This window comes from Cnephaeus nilssonii (genome assembly GCF_951640355.1).
Source record: "Cnephaeus nilssonii genome assembly, chromosome: 12".
NCBI classification, from domain to species: Eukaryota; Metazoa; Chordata; class Mammalia; order Chiroptera; family Vespertilionidae; genus Cnephaeus; species Cnephaeus nilssonii.
This window is the reverse complement of record NC_137083.1, coordinates 16,946,633-16,961,483: the sequence shown is the minus strand read 5'-3', so window position 1 is coordinate 16,961,483 and position 14,851 is coordinate 16,946,633. Positions and strand designations below refer to the sequence as shown.

The following is a 14,851-nucleotide window of genomic DNA, read 5'->3' as shown; positions in this document are numbered from 1 at the left end:
TGTTTAAAAAGTTTGAGGACCCCTGTCCTACATTTTAGCACAAATGGAACAAAATAATAATTGCAAAGTTAAATTCCTAGCAGCAGCTCCAGACCATTTGTCTCTCTTTATAAAAGATGAAACCATCCAAATCCTACAAAAAGAATTGAGGCAATGCAAAACTGAAACCTATCTATCTTACTCAATTCCAATTTTATTTATATGACACTAGAGGCCCAGTGCACGAATTTGTGCACCAGTGGGGTCCCTTGGCCTGGCCTGCAGGATTGGGCCAAAACCGGCTCTCTGACATCCCCTGAGGCGTCCTGGATTGTGAGAGGGTGCAGGCCAGGCCCGAGGACCCCACCGGTGCACAATCGGGGCCGGGGAGGGACATGGGAGGTTGGCCAGCCAGGGAGGGACTGCAAGAGGGCTCCAGGGCATGTCCGGCCTATCTTGCTCAGTCCCAATCGGCTGGACCCCAGCAGCAAGCTAACCTACGGGTCAGAGTGTCTGCGCCCTGGTGGTCAGTGCACATCATAGCGACTGGTTGACTGTCTGCCCCCTGGTGGTCAGTGCATGTTATAGCAACTGGTCAACCGGTCAACTGTCTGCCCCATGGTGGTCAGTGTATGTCATAGTGAACAGTTGAGCGATCCTAGCATATCATTAGCATATTACGCTTTGATTGGTTGAACGGATGACCAGACGACTAGACACTTAGCATATTAGGCTTTTATTATATACGATTGAAAAAAAATTTTAAAAAGCAACATTCAAGATGATATAAAATTGGCCCTAACTAATTAAAATTATAAATAATGCATAGCCTAACTGCAAGCTATAGTTTTCAAGTGAGTTAAATAAAAAGTATTCCTTTACTCCCTCTGGTTCCTTTGTTATTTATTTCATTCAAAACATTATATTCATTGACACAAATCATACATGTGATACTTTCAAAGTCTAGTATAAGGATAGAAGGAAACACTCCAATTTTCTGTCTTTTCCTCAAATTTGTATTTGCACTTTTAACATCTGAGGAAGTTTAAAAGGTAACTTGTTAAAATGCATTTTTCTAGGCATGATCAGAAAGTCTCCCATAACTTTATAATGAACATTAATGAGTTATAGAAAAATCTGCCAAGCCATAAATGGATTGTCACTTTGTAGTTATCATTGTGTAGAGGACTTGAAATGAGGTTTCACATTCCTTTACACTATTTACCTTAGGAATTCCAGTTGAAGTTGGAGGAAGAAATGAGTGTTCACACTGCTCTAGGTACTTCTCTGAGTTTGTTTTTCCAAACAAAAGAGTAACCACAAAACCCCTGAAAAAAAATTTAATTATAGATATGAAAACAAAATTTTACTATAATCTAATTCTAACACATCTATTAACAAATATTTTTTTCAGATTTAATAGGTGATTTATCATTCACTAAAATATCTATTTTTGACTTTGACAAGGGAAGGAATTGACAGATTTTGCTATTCTCTGAAATTTAAATTAACTATCAACATTTGTAAATTTACACAATAATGCCTTTCAAAGTTTTTATCCAGAATAGTTTATAAAAAAAAAATCTCAGGCAACATTTTCAAATTTTAGGAAAATCAGCCCTCGTTAAATAAGTAGGCTAGCTAATAACCAAAGACAAGAACAAATGAGATCTAAATCTATAGTTAAAACACACGTTCTATTGCTAATTAATTAACATGAGATATTATAACTTGCCACTATGACTAAAAAACAAAGGCTACATGTAAAAAAGTAACCCAATTTATTATCTATTTAAATAAGCCTGGAATTTATAAAGGAAAATTAAACTCAAGGTAAGATAAACACTAGTGTAGAACTACTTTACTGTAAGTATTAACTAAATGCTATCAATATTTTCTATATTTAAAATTTACCAATTAACTCTAAGTACTACTAAGTAGATAGAAATTCCATCAGGAAGAAAACTAAATTTTAATTTTGTAATAATCATACAATAATCTTACAGTGATTCAAAGATTGTAGGGACAAGAAGGGAACAGTGAAAAATCATATATAGGCAGCTTCAACTAACAACTGAAGATTCTCAAGGTTCTCTGCTTTGTGTGGCTGCCTGCCACTTCACTGCTCTTCAGTACAGGCAGCACAAAAGCAGGGAGGAAAGTGGAAAACACAAATAAAATAAAATCAGCTTATGTCATAAATTCTGTTTTTATTTCATTTTAAAAGGCTGGTCTCAGAATTACCAGTAAATTTCACCTGTGTTCTATCTGATGTTAATACTAAGACTTACATTGGCTCTGTATTTCAGTTTTACCTGGTTATAAGCACATTTACAGACACAATAAAACAAATATATAAAGTAAACAATGTACTTCTAAAAACATCATCTTGGAATAGACTAATAAAATATAAACCTTTGCCCAGAGTATGAAATTAGGGAAGTAGGCTAAGGAACAGTCTGATCTTACAAGGAACCTAATAGCTTTAGCAATGAGGTTAAGTAAAAACAGGTAGAACAAATGATTGCATAACCAAACAAACATAATAGAATGCCATTAAATAACCTATAATACAGTATAAATGGTATGCCAAAGTAACAATCAAAAACAAAACAAAAAATTCATCAGTGCTTTTCTTTCCAAAAGTATTCTTATAACTAGAAAATAAGGGATTAGCTTTAACTATACACAAAATATAATCATTTTCAACATTATAAACTGCAGAACTTAAAAACTTAAGTGTTATTAGCAAAAAATAAAAAAGTGGTTTTCACAGAAAAATGTATTAATTCCTCTCAAGTTAGAATTTTAAGAAAAAGAAATGTTTTTACTTGAGATTGATATTTAAAAGCCTATTTTTGCTTTTAAAATTCATAGCCATTAAACTATACTAAGTTAAAGAAGGGACAATAGTCTTCATAACTATCGCCAAAGTAAGAAAGACTTCCTTCGGGAATTATGGTACCCACTGCCCATAACTGAATAACCTAGGAGTGCTTAATTAACTAATTTCCTTCTGAGAGGATTGCTAATACGTAAGTAGAAGTCTCCTATTGTGGCAGTGAGTTTCAATGGCATCAACAGTCTGGAACAGAACATCAATTTATGTAACAGCAGGAACTTGGAATTTCACACCCTACTATGTGACTTAATATTATATAATGAGTTTTTAGTGGCTCTCCCACACTTTCCAATGCCCCATCTTATCTATAAATGTTTACACACTTTACAAGTATCCAAAAATGTCTTTGAAAATTATTCCTTAAAAAATTAGCAGATGTAAAGAGGAAACAGCAGAGGCTCCCATGACTTAGAAATGAATGCACTCATCACACTTCTCTCTTTCCCAAATGTTATATACAACTAGTAGCCCTGCGCACAAACCCGTGCGCCAGTAGCTCTCTGTGGAGCCTAGCCGCTCTGCAACTGCGGCCCAGAGGCTCTCCGTGGCCTAGAGGCCCATCCATAACCAGGCACGAAATGCTTGTCTCGTCGCCAGGGCGACGATGCAAGTGTTCCCCCCAAACCCCAGTTGCTCCGTGCCCACTGCCCAGAGGCCCTCTGCGGCCGGGGTGGAATGCTTGCCTCGTCGCCACAATGATGAAGCAAGCATTCCACCAGGCTGCTCACACTGCCCGCTCTCAGCGGCCGCCCCCCTGGGACTGGGGGACTCTGGCGGGGCTGAGAGGACTGGGCACCACCATCTTGTGGCTACGGGCACCGCCATCTTTGTGATGGACTGATGGTTAATTTGCATATTACCCTTTTATTAGATAGAAGGATAGTTTAGTCAAAAAGAAGTAATTCTCCACCTCTCCATCTTCCAAGGGATCCTACCTTCCTCTATAAACCTAAAATTTCCTTCTTCTCTGAAGTATTGGGAAATCCTTCTCCTTCACTTTTGCCAAGCACTTATTCAATAAGTGAAATAGAAGAAATCTCTTCTTTCAAAGAAACACCTCAAGACAATCTCCTTTCCAATAAGTAAAAGCAGTTATGACCCTACACAGGAAAGGTGCAACCATGCAGCTATGCAACCCTGCTGCTCTGGCCTTAACTTAGGACTAAGGAACGCAATTGAGAAGCCAAATGGCTACAGACCTATAATCTTCAATCATCTTTTTAATCAATAAAGATATTCAGGACTCCATTTATCTGATTCCTATAACTTATTTCTTAATTGTTCAATACACAGTTATCATATCTAAGCAATTCTAATAAAAATACTAAAACTAAAATAGAAAGTAATTTTATGAATAGTCATTTAATTAATTCTCACTTGTTCAACAGTCAGTGGTGCACTCCCTATAAAAATGGCTATGCATTACTTTCAAACCCATATCCTGAAAGAGGTAATAGGTAGTTGATATATTCAGAAGGCACCCCTTTAGGGTCTTATACACTCAGGCCACAGTTTATATATGCTATTCAATTAAGCGAAGTCCTTTAAACCTATAAATCAAATAACGCCTCCAAATTTGGGGATTCTCAAAATATATTTTTAAAAGAATTCATAGGTATTTATCTCACAAATAATTACAGAAATGTATCATCTATATATGTGTGCATACATATGTGTGTATGTGTATATACGTGTGCATACATGTGTGTGTGTGTGTGTGTGTGTGTGTGTGTGTGTATATATATATATACTAGAAGCCCAGTGCACGAAATTCGTGCAGGGCGGGGGGTTGTCCCTCAGCCCAGCCTGCACCCTCTCCAATCTGGGACTCCTGGAGGGATGTCCAACTGCCCGTTTAGGCCCGATCCTGGTGGGATCAGGGGGCCTAAACGGGCAGTCAGACATCCCTCTCACAATCCAGGACTGCTGGCTCCCAACTGCTTGCCTGCCTGCCTTCCTGATTGCCCCTAACCGCTTCTGCCTGCCACCCTGATCACCCCCTAACCACTCTGCTGCCAGCCTGGTTGATGCTTAACTGCTCCCCTGCCAGCCCGATTGCCCCCAACTTCCCTCCTCTGCCAGCCTGGTCACCCCCAACTGCCCTCTCCTGCAGGGTTGATCACCTCCAACTGCCCTCCCTTGCAAGCCTGGTCCCTTTCAACTGCCCTCCCTTGCAGGCCGGGTGCCTCCCAACTGCCCTCCCCTGCTGGCCATCTTGTAGTGGCCATCTTGTGTCCACATGGGGGCAGCTATATTGTGTGTTGCAGTGATGATCAATCTGTATATTACTTTTATTAGATAGGATAGAGGCCTGGTGCACAGGTGGGGGCCAGCTGGTTTGCCCTGAAGGGTGTCCAGGATCAGGGTGGGGTTCCCTTGGGGCGTGGGGCGGCCTGAGCGAGGGGCCTGTGGTGGTTTGCAGGCCGGCCACGCCCCCTGGCAACCCAAGCGGAGGCCTGGTATCTGGAATTTATTTTCCTTCTACAATTGAAACTTTGTAGCCTGGAGCAGAGCTAAGCCTGCTGCTCCCTCCGGGGCAGCAGCCATTTTTGTGGCAGTTAATTCACCTTCTACAATTGAAACTTTGTAGCCTTAAGCGGGTGAGCCCGGCCAGGGTGTGTGGAAAGCTTTGCTTCCCCTGTTGCCACCGGCAACCCTGGCCTGCTCTCTCAAGCTCCATTCTGCCGCCATTTGTTTGAATTTGTTTACCTTCTATAATTGAAACTTTGTAGCTTGAGTGGAGGCTTAGGCCTGCAACGGCTATGGAAAGCTTGGCTTGCTCTGTTACCTGGGTAACCTTGCTCTCTGTGGCTGTAGCCATCTTGGATGGGGGTTAATTTGCATACTCGCCCTGATTGGCTGGTGGGCGTGGCTTATGTAGCAGAGTGATAGTTAACTTGCATATTACCATTTTATTAGAGAGGATACTAGAGGCCCGGTGCACGAAATTCGTGCACGGAGGGGGGTTGTCCCTCAGCCCAGCCTGTACCCTCTCCAATCTGGGACCCTGGTATCTGGAATTTATTTTCCTTCTACAATTGAAACTTTGTAGCCTGGAGCAGAGCCAAGCCTGGGGCTCCCTCCGAGGCTGCCGGCAGCCATTTGTGTTGCGGTTATAATTGAAACTTTGAAGCCTTAAGCGGGTGGGCCCAGCCAGGGTGTGCAGAAAGCTTTGCTTCCCCTGTTGCCAGCGGCAACCCTGGCCTGCTCTCTCAAGCTCCATTCTGCCGCCATTTGTTTGAATTTGTTTACCTTCTATAATTGAAACTTTGTTGCTTGAGTGGAGGCTTAGGCCTGGCCAGGGCAGGCGGAAAGCTTGGCTTCCTCTGTTACCTAGGAAACCTTGCTCTCTGTGGCTGTAGCCATCTTGGTTTGGGTTAATTTGCATACTCGCTCTGATTGGATGGTGGGCGTGGCTTGTGGGTGTGTCGGAGGTATGGTCAATTTGCATATTTGTTTATTATTAGATAGGATTATTAGATAGGATACACGTATACATATATATATATATGCACACATATGTATAAACAAAATGCACTTTTCAGCTAAGCTGGTTAGAATACCTAAAACAAGAATCTCTCGTCTATACATTCTCTTACATGTCTGATATCAAATGTTCTGCATGGGAACTATACAAAATCATGACTGAAACCTCTCTTGTAAAGGTTTATCAAGGCAAGGTAAAAAGTATAAACTGCAAACAAAATAACCATAAAGAAAAAAACTGTAAATTCAGGTGTTTGAATTTTCTTAAACAAAAGAAAAGCAATTAACATTATTGTTTGAAGTCTAATCAATAACACCAAGTAATATCTCCAAGTAAAAGTTGATGTGTTATCTCAATATAACTTACTTATCTTGTTACTGTTATAATAGATAAAGTAATTTCAACCTTAAAGGAGTAATACCAAAAGGAATTTTAAAAAATTGTAAAAATTTATCACAAAAAAGTTTGTATCATTAACAATTTTATTTTACTTTTGAAGATGACTAACCATATTTCTGGCACAAATAATTTTATTTCTATAAGCGTCTCAATTTTACTTTTAAACTTTGGTAAAAACAATTTATAAAAACAGCATTCATAATAAACCATACTTCCATTTCTCTTAGTTATTTTTTTCAATTTTGAAAAACAGAACATGACATGAATTGCAAAATTATCACTGATTATACTTACCCACCCACAAAGCAGAGGATATAAAATGCCAAATAAAATATTACAAAGGGTCCAAAGGTTATTAGAGAAAGGACAACGCCAAGGCTTCCCCATCCCCATATGGACAGACTGGTCTGAAATAAAGCAAAAAAAAAAAAAAAAAAAGTTTTTAAAAATAAATATGAATGATAAAAGAACCAAGAAAACTTTTATATAGTTTTAAATTTCTCCTTTTGTACATTTATAGTACTGTTTTAATTACTGTTAAAATATTTACTTTTGAAAGTGTTAAGTACATTTTTGGAAATTTACCTCCAAGAAATGATATACAAAACCTGAATGTAGGAAGAGATTTATTCATAGAACATCAACAATGATTTTTTTAAATCTAGTGACAATGTAAAGGTACAAGATTAAATAGTTACACACATTGTTAAATAATATGCTAGAATGAGAAATGATAAAGTATTTATAAAAACATTTGTGTATTTATATATGCAAAAGCATATGTAAAATGTAGACTAACTTTGTGCTTATTTTGAATGCTTCATTTCAAAACTAAGTTGAAATATAACTATAGTATAACTTTTTTTTAAATTAAAATTTCCAGGTAAGAAATCCATATCTCACTGAAAGCTGTGTGTAGAAATTTGTAAAATTATAATCACTAAACTTCCAACTTCCACTTAGCAAAATTTATCATGAGCGCAACAAAACATCTCCAAAAATTATCCATAATTAAAAAACAACAAAAAACCTTATTTCATTTAGAATCCAATAGAAATACTTTTGTTGAAGGCAAACTGGATTTTAGCAATTTAAGTCATTATGAATAAATAAATAAGTGTATTCAATTCAACAAGTGATATCCATCAACAAGTTATATCTATCTGTGAGGTATACAGGGAAGCATTTGTCTCTCTCCATCAAGGAGCACAGAGAAGACTGTCTTATAGGAATGAAACAATTAGACACTGAACCAAAAGAAAATAATACAAAGCATTATAAGATGCTAAACTGAACAAAATTAATGACCAAAAAACTATGCAATAGACAGTAAGTGCTGTGAATTAGGAGAGAAAGGACAGTTGTATTTATTTATTCACTCATTCATTCATAATCATTGAATGCTTCCTATGTACTGTAAGTTCTAGATGCTGGGGAAACCAGTGAATAAAACATATCCTGATAAGTCTACATTCAATAAGGAGAGAAAGATGAGCATACCCTCAATAATTTTTTTAAAAAGCACAAGGTGTGACTGCTTTCATGCTCCTACTCTATATCCTACAGTAGTCTCCATGAGAATCTGGATGTAATTTCTTGCTACTGGGAACTACTTTGCAGTGATTACTTGATTGCAGTCCAAGCACTGCCTTTTGGTCTGAGCCTGGATATTTCATAGACCTGCTTCTCCCACCTCTGGGGTTAGATGGAAAAAATGTGAAATTTCCCAATCAGAGGATTATAAGGTACCATCACATCATTCATTGGCATTGAGTAATTTTGTAGCTGGAATTGGGCCCTGTATTGTGGTCTTGCAATTATTAGTCCATATGCAGCCAAAATGCCTAATCCAGAAGTCTGGTCTGTTAGAAAGGGAAACAGAAAGTGACCTCCTTTGTGCTACAGGAGATCCCCTTGATGGTGTTTCTCTCCCACTTGTAGTACAAACTGGCAAAGCTTTTCTTACCAGTGTTTCTAAACATGCTGCACTTTCTTCACAGGCATATCATTTTGACCTGTTTTCCCCCCAATCTTTTGGAAAGGGAATGGAGGCAGAAGTGGGTTGGGACAGTTAGGGATCTGCCATCCTCCACTCTGGGTGTAGGATATACACACATCTTTTTAAGTTTACATTCCAGAAAGGGAAAAAAGACAAATAAGTAACTATATAGTTCTTGTAAGATGGGGATAAGCATCATGGTGAAAAATAAAGCAACTTCATCTGGTTGATCTAAGAAGCTCTCAAAGATTAGATGATACATGAACAGAAATCTTGGACAAGATTTAAAGAGAATTTATAATATTGATTCTTCTATTTTTCCATTTATTTTTATCTTTTTTTATGTCACTCAGTGTTTTGGGTTTTCTGGTTATTTTTACTTCTTCTATATAGGAATGGTACCACAGTACTGCCAGATGTCCAACTATGGGAAACAGATGCTATTTTCCAGGATTCACTCAAAGTCTTATCCATGGACTTCCCTGAAAAGAGTTCTTGTCAACTCTCAGGAAAGCAGAAATGAGACTATTCAACCTACCTCCTTCAGTGAGACTTGATCTAATAGTAGCAATATTACTCTTTCTTTACACAGTTAAGATTTATGCTTGCAAGTCCATTTTCCAAAGTTAAACAACTAATTAAGGATAAATTCTGATCTATTTGAAGGTCTTAAAAATAAAACCAAGCAAAGTTGCTCTCTCTGGGGATACAGGAAGAGAGCGTGCAATGGGAGGACAACACCTGGGGCCTTCTCAAATACTTAGTAGTGTTCTGCTTCTTAACGAGGTGTTTGCTTTTTAACCACTTAACTGCCATATTTTTAATTTAATTATATTAAAGAAGGTCTGCTGCTTCGTCTATAGACACTTTATGGCAGTTAACTGGTTAAATGTTTTATTTGTTCTTTTGTTTGAATCGTATCTTCCACAATTAAAAAACTTACCAAAAAAAGAACCACAATTAAGTTAATATGGGGAAGATTATTTAATGCAACAATTAGTTAATATGGGGGAGATGCTCAACTGTCTAAAAATTCCTTTTCGCCGAAACCAGTTTGGCTCAATGGATAGAGCGTCGGCCTGCGGACTGAAGGGTCCCAGGTTCGATTCCGGCAAGGGCATGTACCTTGGTTGCGGGCACATCCCCAGTAGGGGTTGTGCAAGAGGCAGCTGATCAATGTTTCTCTATCATCAATGTTTCTAACTCTCTATCCCTCTCTCTTCCTCTCTGTGAAAAATCAATAAAATATATTTTAAAAAATAAATAAATAAAAATAAAAATTCCTTTTCAGAATCTTGTAAGTATGTTATGCACTTGAAAACAGTGGCAAATTCACCGAAAACAAACTTTTATTCATTAATTGAACAAATATTTGAAAACACCTACCATGGTAGTGATTTAACCATGAACAAACAGACATTACTACCACATTATTTTTTAAATCTTGAGACAACCCTTTCCTAAATTAAGTTTGAGAGAAATTTTCATATTCTAGAGATTAATAAAATTAAACAATTCCAATCAAGCAAGTTTGGTGCTCATTTGCTCAGGTAATCTGCTCAATGAAACATCAGAATAGGGAACTGTTCAAAAATAAGAAAGCTTTGTGTTATTCTTAGTGTTCCCATCTATATATATAAAATCCTAAGCGACCATTATGACCGGTCGACTGGTCACTATGACAACGCACTGACCACCAGGGGACAGATGCTCAATGCAGGAGCTGCACCCTGGTGGTCAGTGAGCTCCCACAGCCAACCTCCCATGGTCCCTCCCCCCACCCGGCCAACCTCCCTTGGTCCCTTCCCCAAGCCGGCCGGTCTCTATTGGCCCCGATCAGCCCCAAATGCTGGCCAGGCCGAGGGATCCCACCCATGCACAAATTTGTGCACCAGGCCTCTACTCTGTGTGTGTGTGTGTGTGTGTGTGTGTGTGTGTGTGTATCTTATCTAATAGAGGGAATATGCAAATTGACCATCATGCCATCACAAAGATAGGGGCGCCCATAGCCACAAGATGGTAATGCCCAGTCCCCTTAGCCCCACCAGAGTCCCCCAGTCCTTTCATCCCAGCTGGGGGAGCGGCAGGCACACAGTGCGGCCAGACCTGCCCTCAGCCCCCCAGCCATGTAGGGCCGGCCCAAGGTGCAGGCAAGCCTCGGATGTCGGCTGCCCAGCTGCCCAGGGCCGCCCAAGGCTCAGGTAACCAGGGCTAGCAGAGGCTTGCACTGTCGGCAGTGACAGCAGCAGAGGTGTGATGGGGGCCTTCCTCTGATCGCCGGGTCGCCTCCCGCCCCTGAGGGCTCCCGGACTGTGAGAGGGGGCAGGCCAGGTTGAGGGACCCCCCCTCCAGTGCATGAATTTTCATGCACCGGGCCTCTAGTATATATATAATTGTCTGAAATTATAATCTTGGTGGGATTAAGAAAAACATTTGCCTTGCCCCCAAGCATGTCAAACTCGAGGCAGGCAGGCTGCATGCCTCATTTATTTAAATGCTTGCCTGGTTTGGCTCAGTAGATAAGCATGTCGGCCTGCAGACTAAAGGGTCCTGGGTTCAATTCCGGTCAAGGGCATATGCCCAGGTTGCGGGCTCAATCCCCAGTAGGGGCATGCAGGAGGCAGCAGATCAATGATTCTCTCTCATCATTGATGTTTCTATCTATCTCTCCCTCTCCCTTCCTCTCTGAAATCAATAAAAATATATTTAAAAAAACAACATTTGCCTTAATACCATTTAAAAAGCTTAAGTTATAATTATTTCCTCAGATAATACAGGATAAAATTTAGGACAACTTGGTACTATGTCAGAAACCTTTTACAAATCCAAACAGGTATTACTTCAGGAGCTGACTTAAAATGAAAGCCAAAACAAACCAGGAATAAATCTATATTACAATGACTTACATTAAAGTAATTCTTGATAGATTACCATTTTCCTCTCTAAATATAATACTTAAGACTGAAATATCCACACTGGCTGGTGTTCTAGAATCACTGACCAACTGTGAGTTGGCAGAAACCTTCAACATAACCTAAGGCAGAAGTTCTCAAACTGTTAGGTTTTTAAATGCCGATTTTGCTGCAGGATGTCTAGGGTGGGGCCTGTGATTCTTCCATTCTAACAAGCTACCAATACTGTTTAGAACAGTGGTCGGCAAACCGTGGCATGCAGCTCTTTGGCCCCTTGAGTTTTTAGCAAAGGCCAGCTTAGGAGTACCCTAAGTTAATAACAATGTACCCACCTATATAGTTTAAGTTTAAAAAATTTGGCTCTCAAAAGAAATTTCAATCGTCGTACTGTTGATATTTGGCTCCGCTGACTAATGAGTTTGCCGACCACTGGTTTAGAACCAAGGAAAACGACATAATTAAAACTCTCCCCAAATTAACCTCTAGGTCCACAAACTGTATTCACAATACTGTACCCCAAAAAGCTGTAAAAGCTAAAATTGTACCAAGCATTCTACATATCCTATTCTCATTTACTTCTCAAAACTTAAGAAGAAATATAGATGGTAGTATAGCATAGTGCTCAAAAAGTATGGACTCTGGAGTCAGAGTAAACAGAGTGCAAATCTCACCTTTCATATTTATTTATTAGCTGTGTAACCACTATATGCCTTTATTTGCTCACCTCTGTCATGTGGTTGTTGTGGGGAGTACATAAGTCCATGATGCAATGGTCAATGTTAGGCTAATTACTGTTATTAGAAATTAAGATACATATAAAAATGCAGGTCTTAACCCAGCTGTTAAAAGTACCCTGGCCCTGGCCAGGGAAACCAGTTGATTTGAGTGTCGTCTGGATGCGCCAAGATTTCAGGTTTGATCTCCAGTCAGGGTACATACAAGAATCAACCAATGAATGAATAAAAGGGGTGGAACAACGAACTGATGTCTCTCTTTCTCTCCTTCCTTCCTTCCTTCCTTCCTTCCTTCCTTCCTTCCTTCCTTCCTTCCTTCCTTCTTTCCTTCCCTCCCTCCCTCCCTCCCTCCCTCCCTCCCTCCCTCCCTCCCTCCCTCCCTCCCTCCCTCCCTCCGTTTCCCCAACACTATTTCTGTTCCCCTCTCTCCCCCTCAAATAAATAAATAAATAATTTTTAAAAAGCATCCTTTTGATATAGCCTAAATCTCCATGATCCATAATAGGCTTCATCTACTTGGTGTCAGAGCCTAGAAAAGTTACCTTTAGTTGCGTAATTCAAACACATGAAATAACGCCACTGTATACAAAATCACCAAATTTTTAAACGTTTAAGAGCCTTGCCCTGGCTGGTTTGGCTCAGTGGATAGAGCATAGGCCTGCAGACTGAAGGGTCCCAGGTTCGATTCTGGTCAAGGGCACGTGCCTGGGTTGCAGGCTCGATCACTAGTGGGGGGTAGGGGAGCGTGAAGGAGGCAGCTGACCGATGATTCTCTCTCATCATTAATGTTTCTCTCTCTCTCTCCCTTTCCCTTCCTCTCTGAAATCAATAAAAAAATATTTGAAAAAGAGGTATAAGAGCTTTAATCATGGCATATATTTGCTTAGTAAAAGCAGTGGGTTTTAATTACTAGTTAACAAGATATACTATAATCATATGAAAGTGTTATTTTCCACTTAGCATATAATTTTCTTATTTCTACATCAAGCTGTTACCAAACTTACTACTTTACTATTTATCTTATCCTGACCAAAATTATATTGAAAATTTTTTACTAATAATTCTTCATTCAAAGGTGATTTCAAAGCTTATTTGCATAACTAAGGTAGCGCTTGAAGACTATATTATACTTTAAAAAGCTTGCTTTAATTTTAAAAGAAAATTAAATTTGTTGTGCTTTGTTGAGTGATGACTGATGTTCTTCTCATTTTCCAAGTTTACAAGTTCAAAAAAAATTGAGTTACATGTCAAATTAATGAGTTAATCAATTTATTCTTAAAACAAATCTGAATCAGTTTAACAATTATAAATTTCTAGGCTCAGATACAGTTTATACTCTAATCTAGGCTGAGCAGTTTCATTGTGAAACTCATTTTGATTCTCTATGCATGAATTTCTAATGTATAAATAAATAAGAGAAGTTTGCTTAGGTAATATATAAGGTCCCTTTTCACTCTTCTAAATTTAATACAATTCTTATACATTAAAAAAAATGACACCTTTCAGTCGTTGTTTAGAAATCTGAAACTGGACAATTAAAATTGTTCCTAAAAAGCATCTAGTATAAAAAGTAAAGAAACAGTAAAGGCTTTGTTAGGTACAGCAGTGTCAAACTCTCACAAGCAGCATGTCAGAGTGAGCAGAGCTATGCTATGCAAAACTGACCAAGCCTTGACACTCCAGTCTCAGCCTGCTGGTGTCAAAACAGATGGGCCTTCAACCACTTCAGCCTGGAACTATGGGCCTCTCCATGGGTCTTGAAGATCCAACCACCTTCACAATCAATCCAAATCCCTTAACAAAGAGAAGGGTACAAGGCTAGGACTTTCAATGAAGTTCAACCCATTAAGGTCTATCAACCACTATGGGATTGCTGAAACTATTTTCCAGGCCAATATGCCCTGTTATCTTTGGTCACCCCCAAGAGCTAAATTTATTGGTCTTCTCCTGTACTCTAATCACTGTACTGTTCTTGCTTTTTCCTCCTCTAACTTCCCACTGTTTCCCTCCCTACCAAAGCTTCCCTCTAGGTTTACTCTGTTCCATGAAAAACAAATGCATTAGTATATTCAAATTTTTCAGTTTGTTTTAAGTAAAAGCTGCTTCTCCTGCAATCCTCTCAACTTCATGATGTAGGATCACAGTCCCAACCATAGCTCCCATCCAGTTTTCTGTAAAAAGCCCTTCCTGTGCAACTTCTACACGTTAGAACTACCTGGGGGGCATTTTAAAATCCCACTGCCCAGGTTACACTCCATACAAAGTAAATCAGAATAGCTAGGAATGGGAGCTAACCATTAGAATTTCCACTGTGCAGCAAAGTTAGAATGGAGCATTAGTAGTGTGTGAAGTTCTCCAGGTAATTACAATATGCAGTCATAGTGAAAACCACTGATCTCCAAAGGACTCAAAACTCTTGACATGTGGCACACAACATTC

General features: G+C 39.1%; 1 protein-coding gene across 5 annotated transcripts in view; it reads right to left on the bottom strand.

Annotated features, from left to right (window-relative positions):
• SNX13 (sorting nexin 13) overlaps nucleotides 1-14,851 on the bottom strand; it is a 107,673-nt gene that overhangs the window by 81,660 nt on the left and 11,162 nt on the right. For all 5 annotated transcript variants that reach the window (XM_079786081.1, XM_079786079.1, XM_079786080.1 and 2 more), the window contains exons 2-3: nucleotides 7,062-7,174; nucleotides 1,205-1,307 (exon numbers count right to left, since the gene is read on the bottom strand). In XM_079786081.1, the coding sequence (XP_079642207.1) occupies nucleotides 1,205-1,307; nucleotides 7,062-7,174 (216 nt within the window). The remainder of the gene's footprint in view (nucleotides 1-1,204; nucleotides 1,308-7,061; nucleotides 7,175-14,851) is intronic.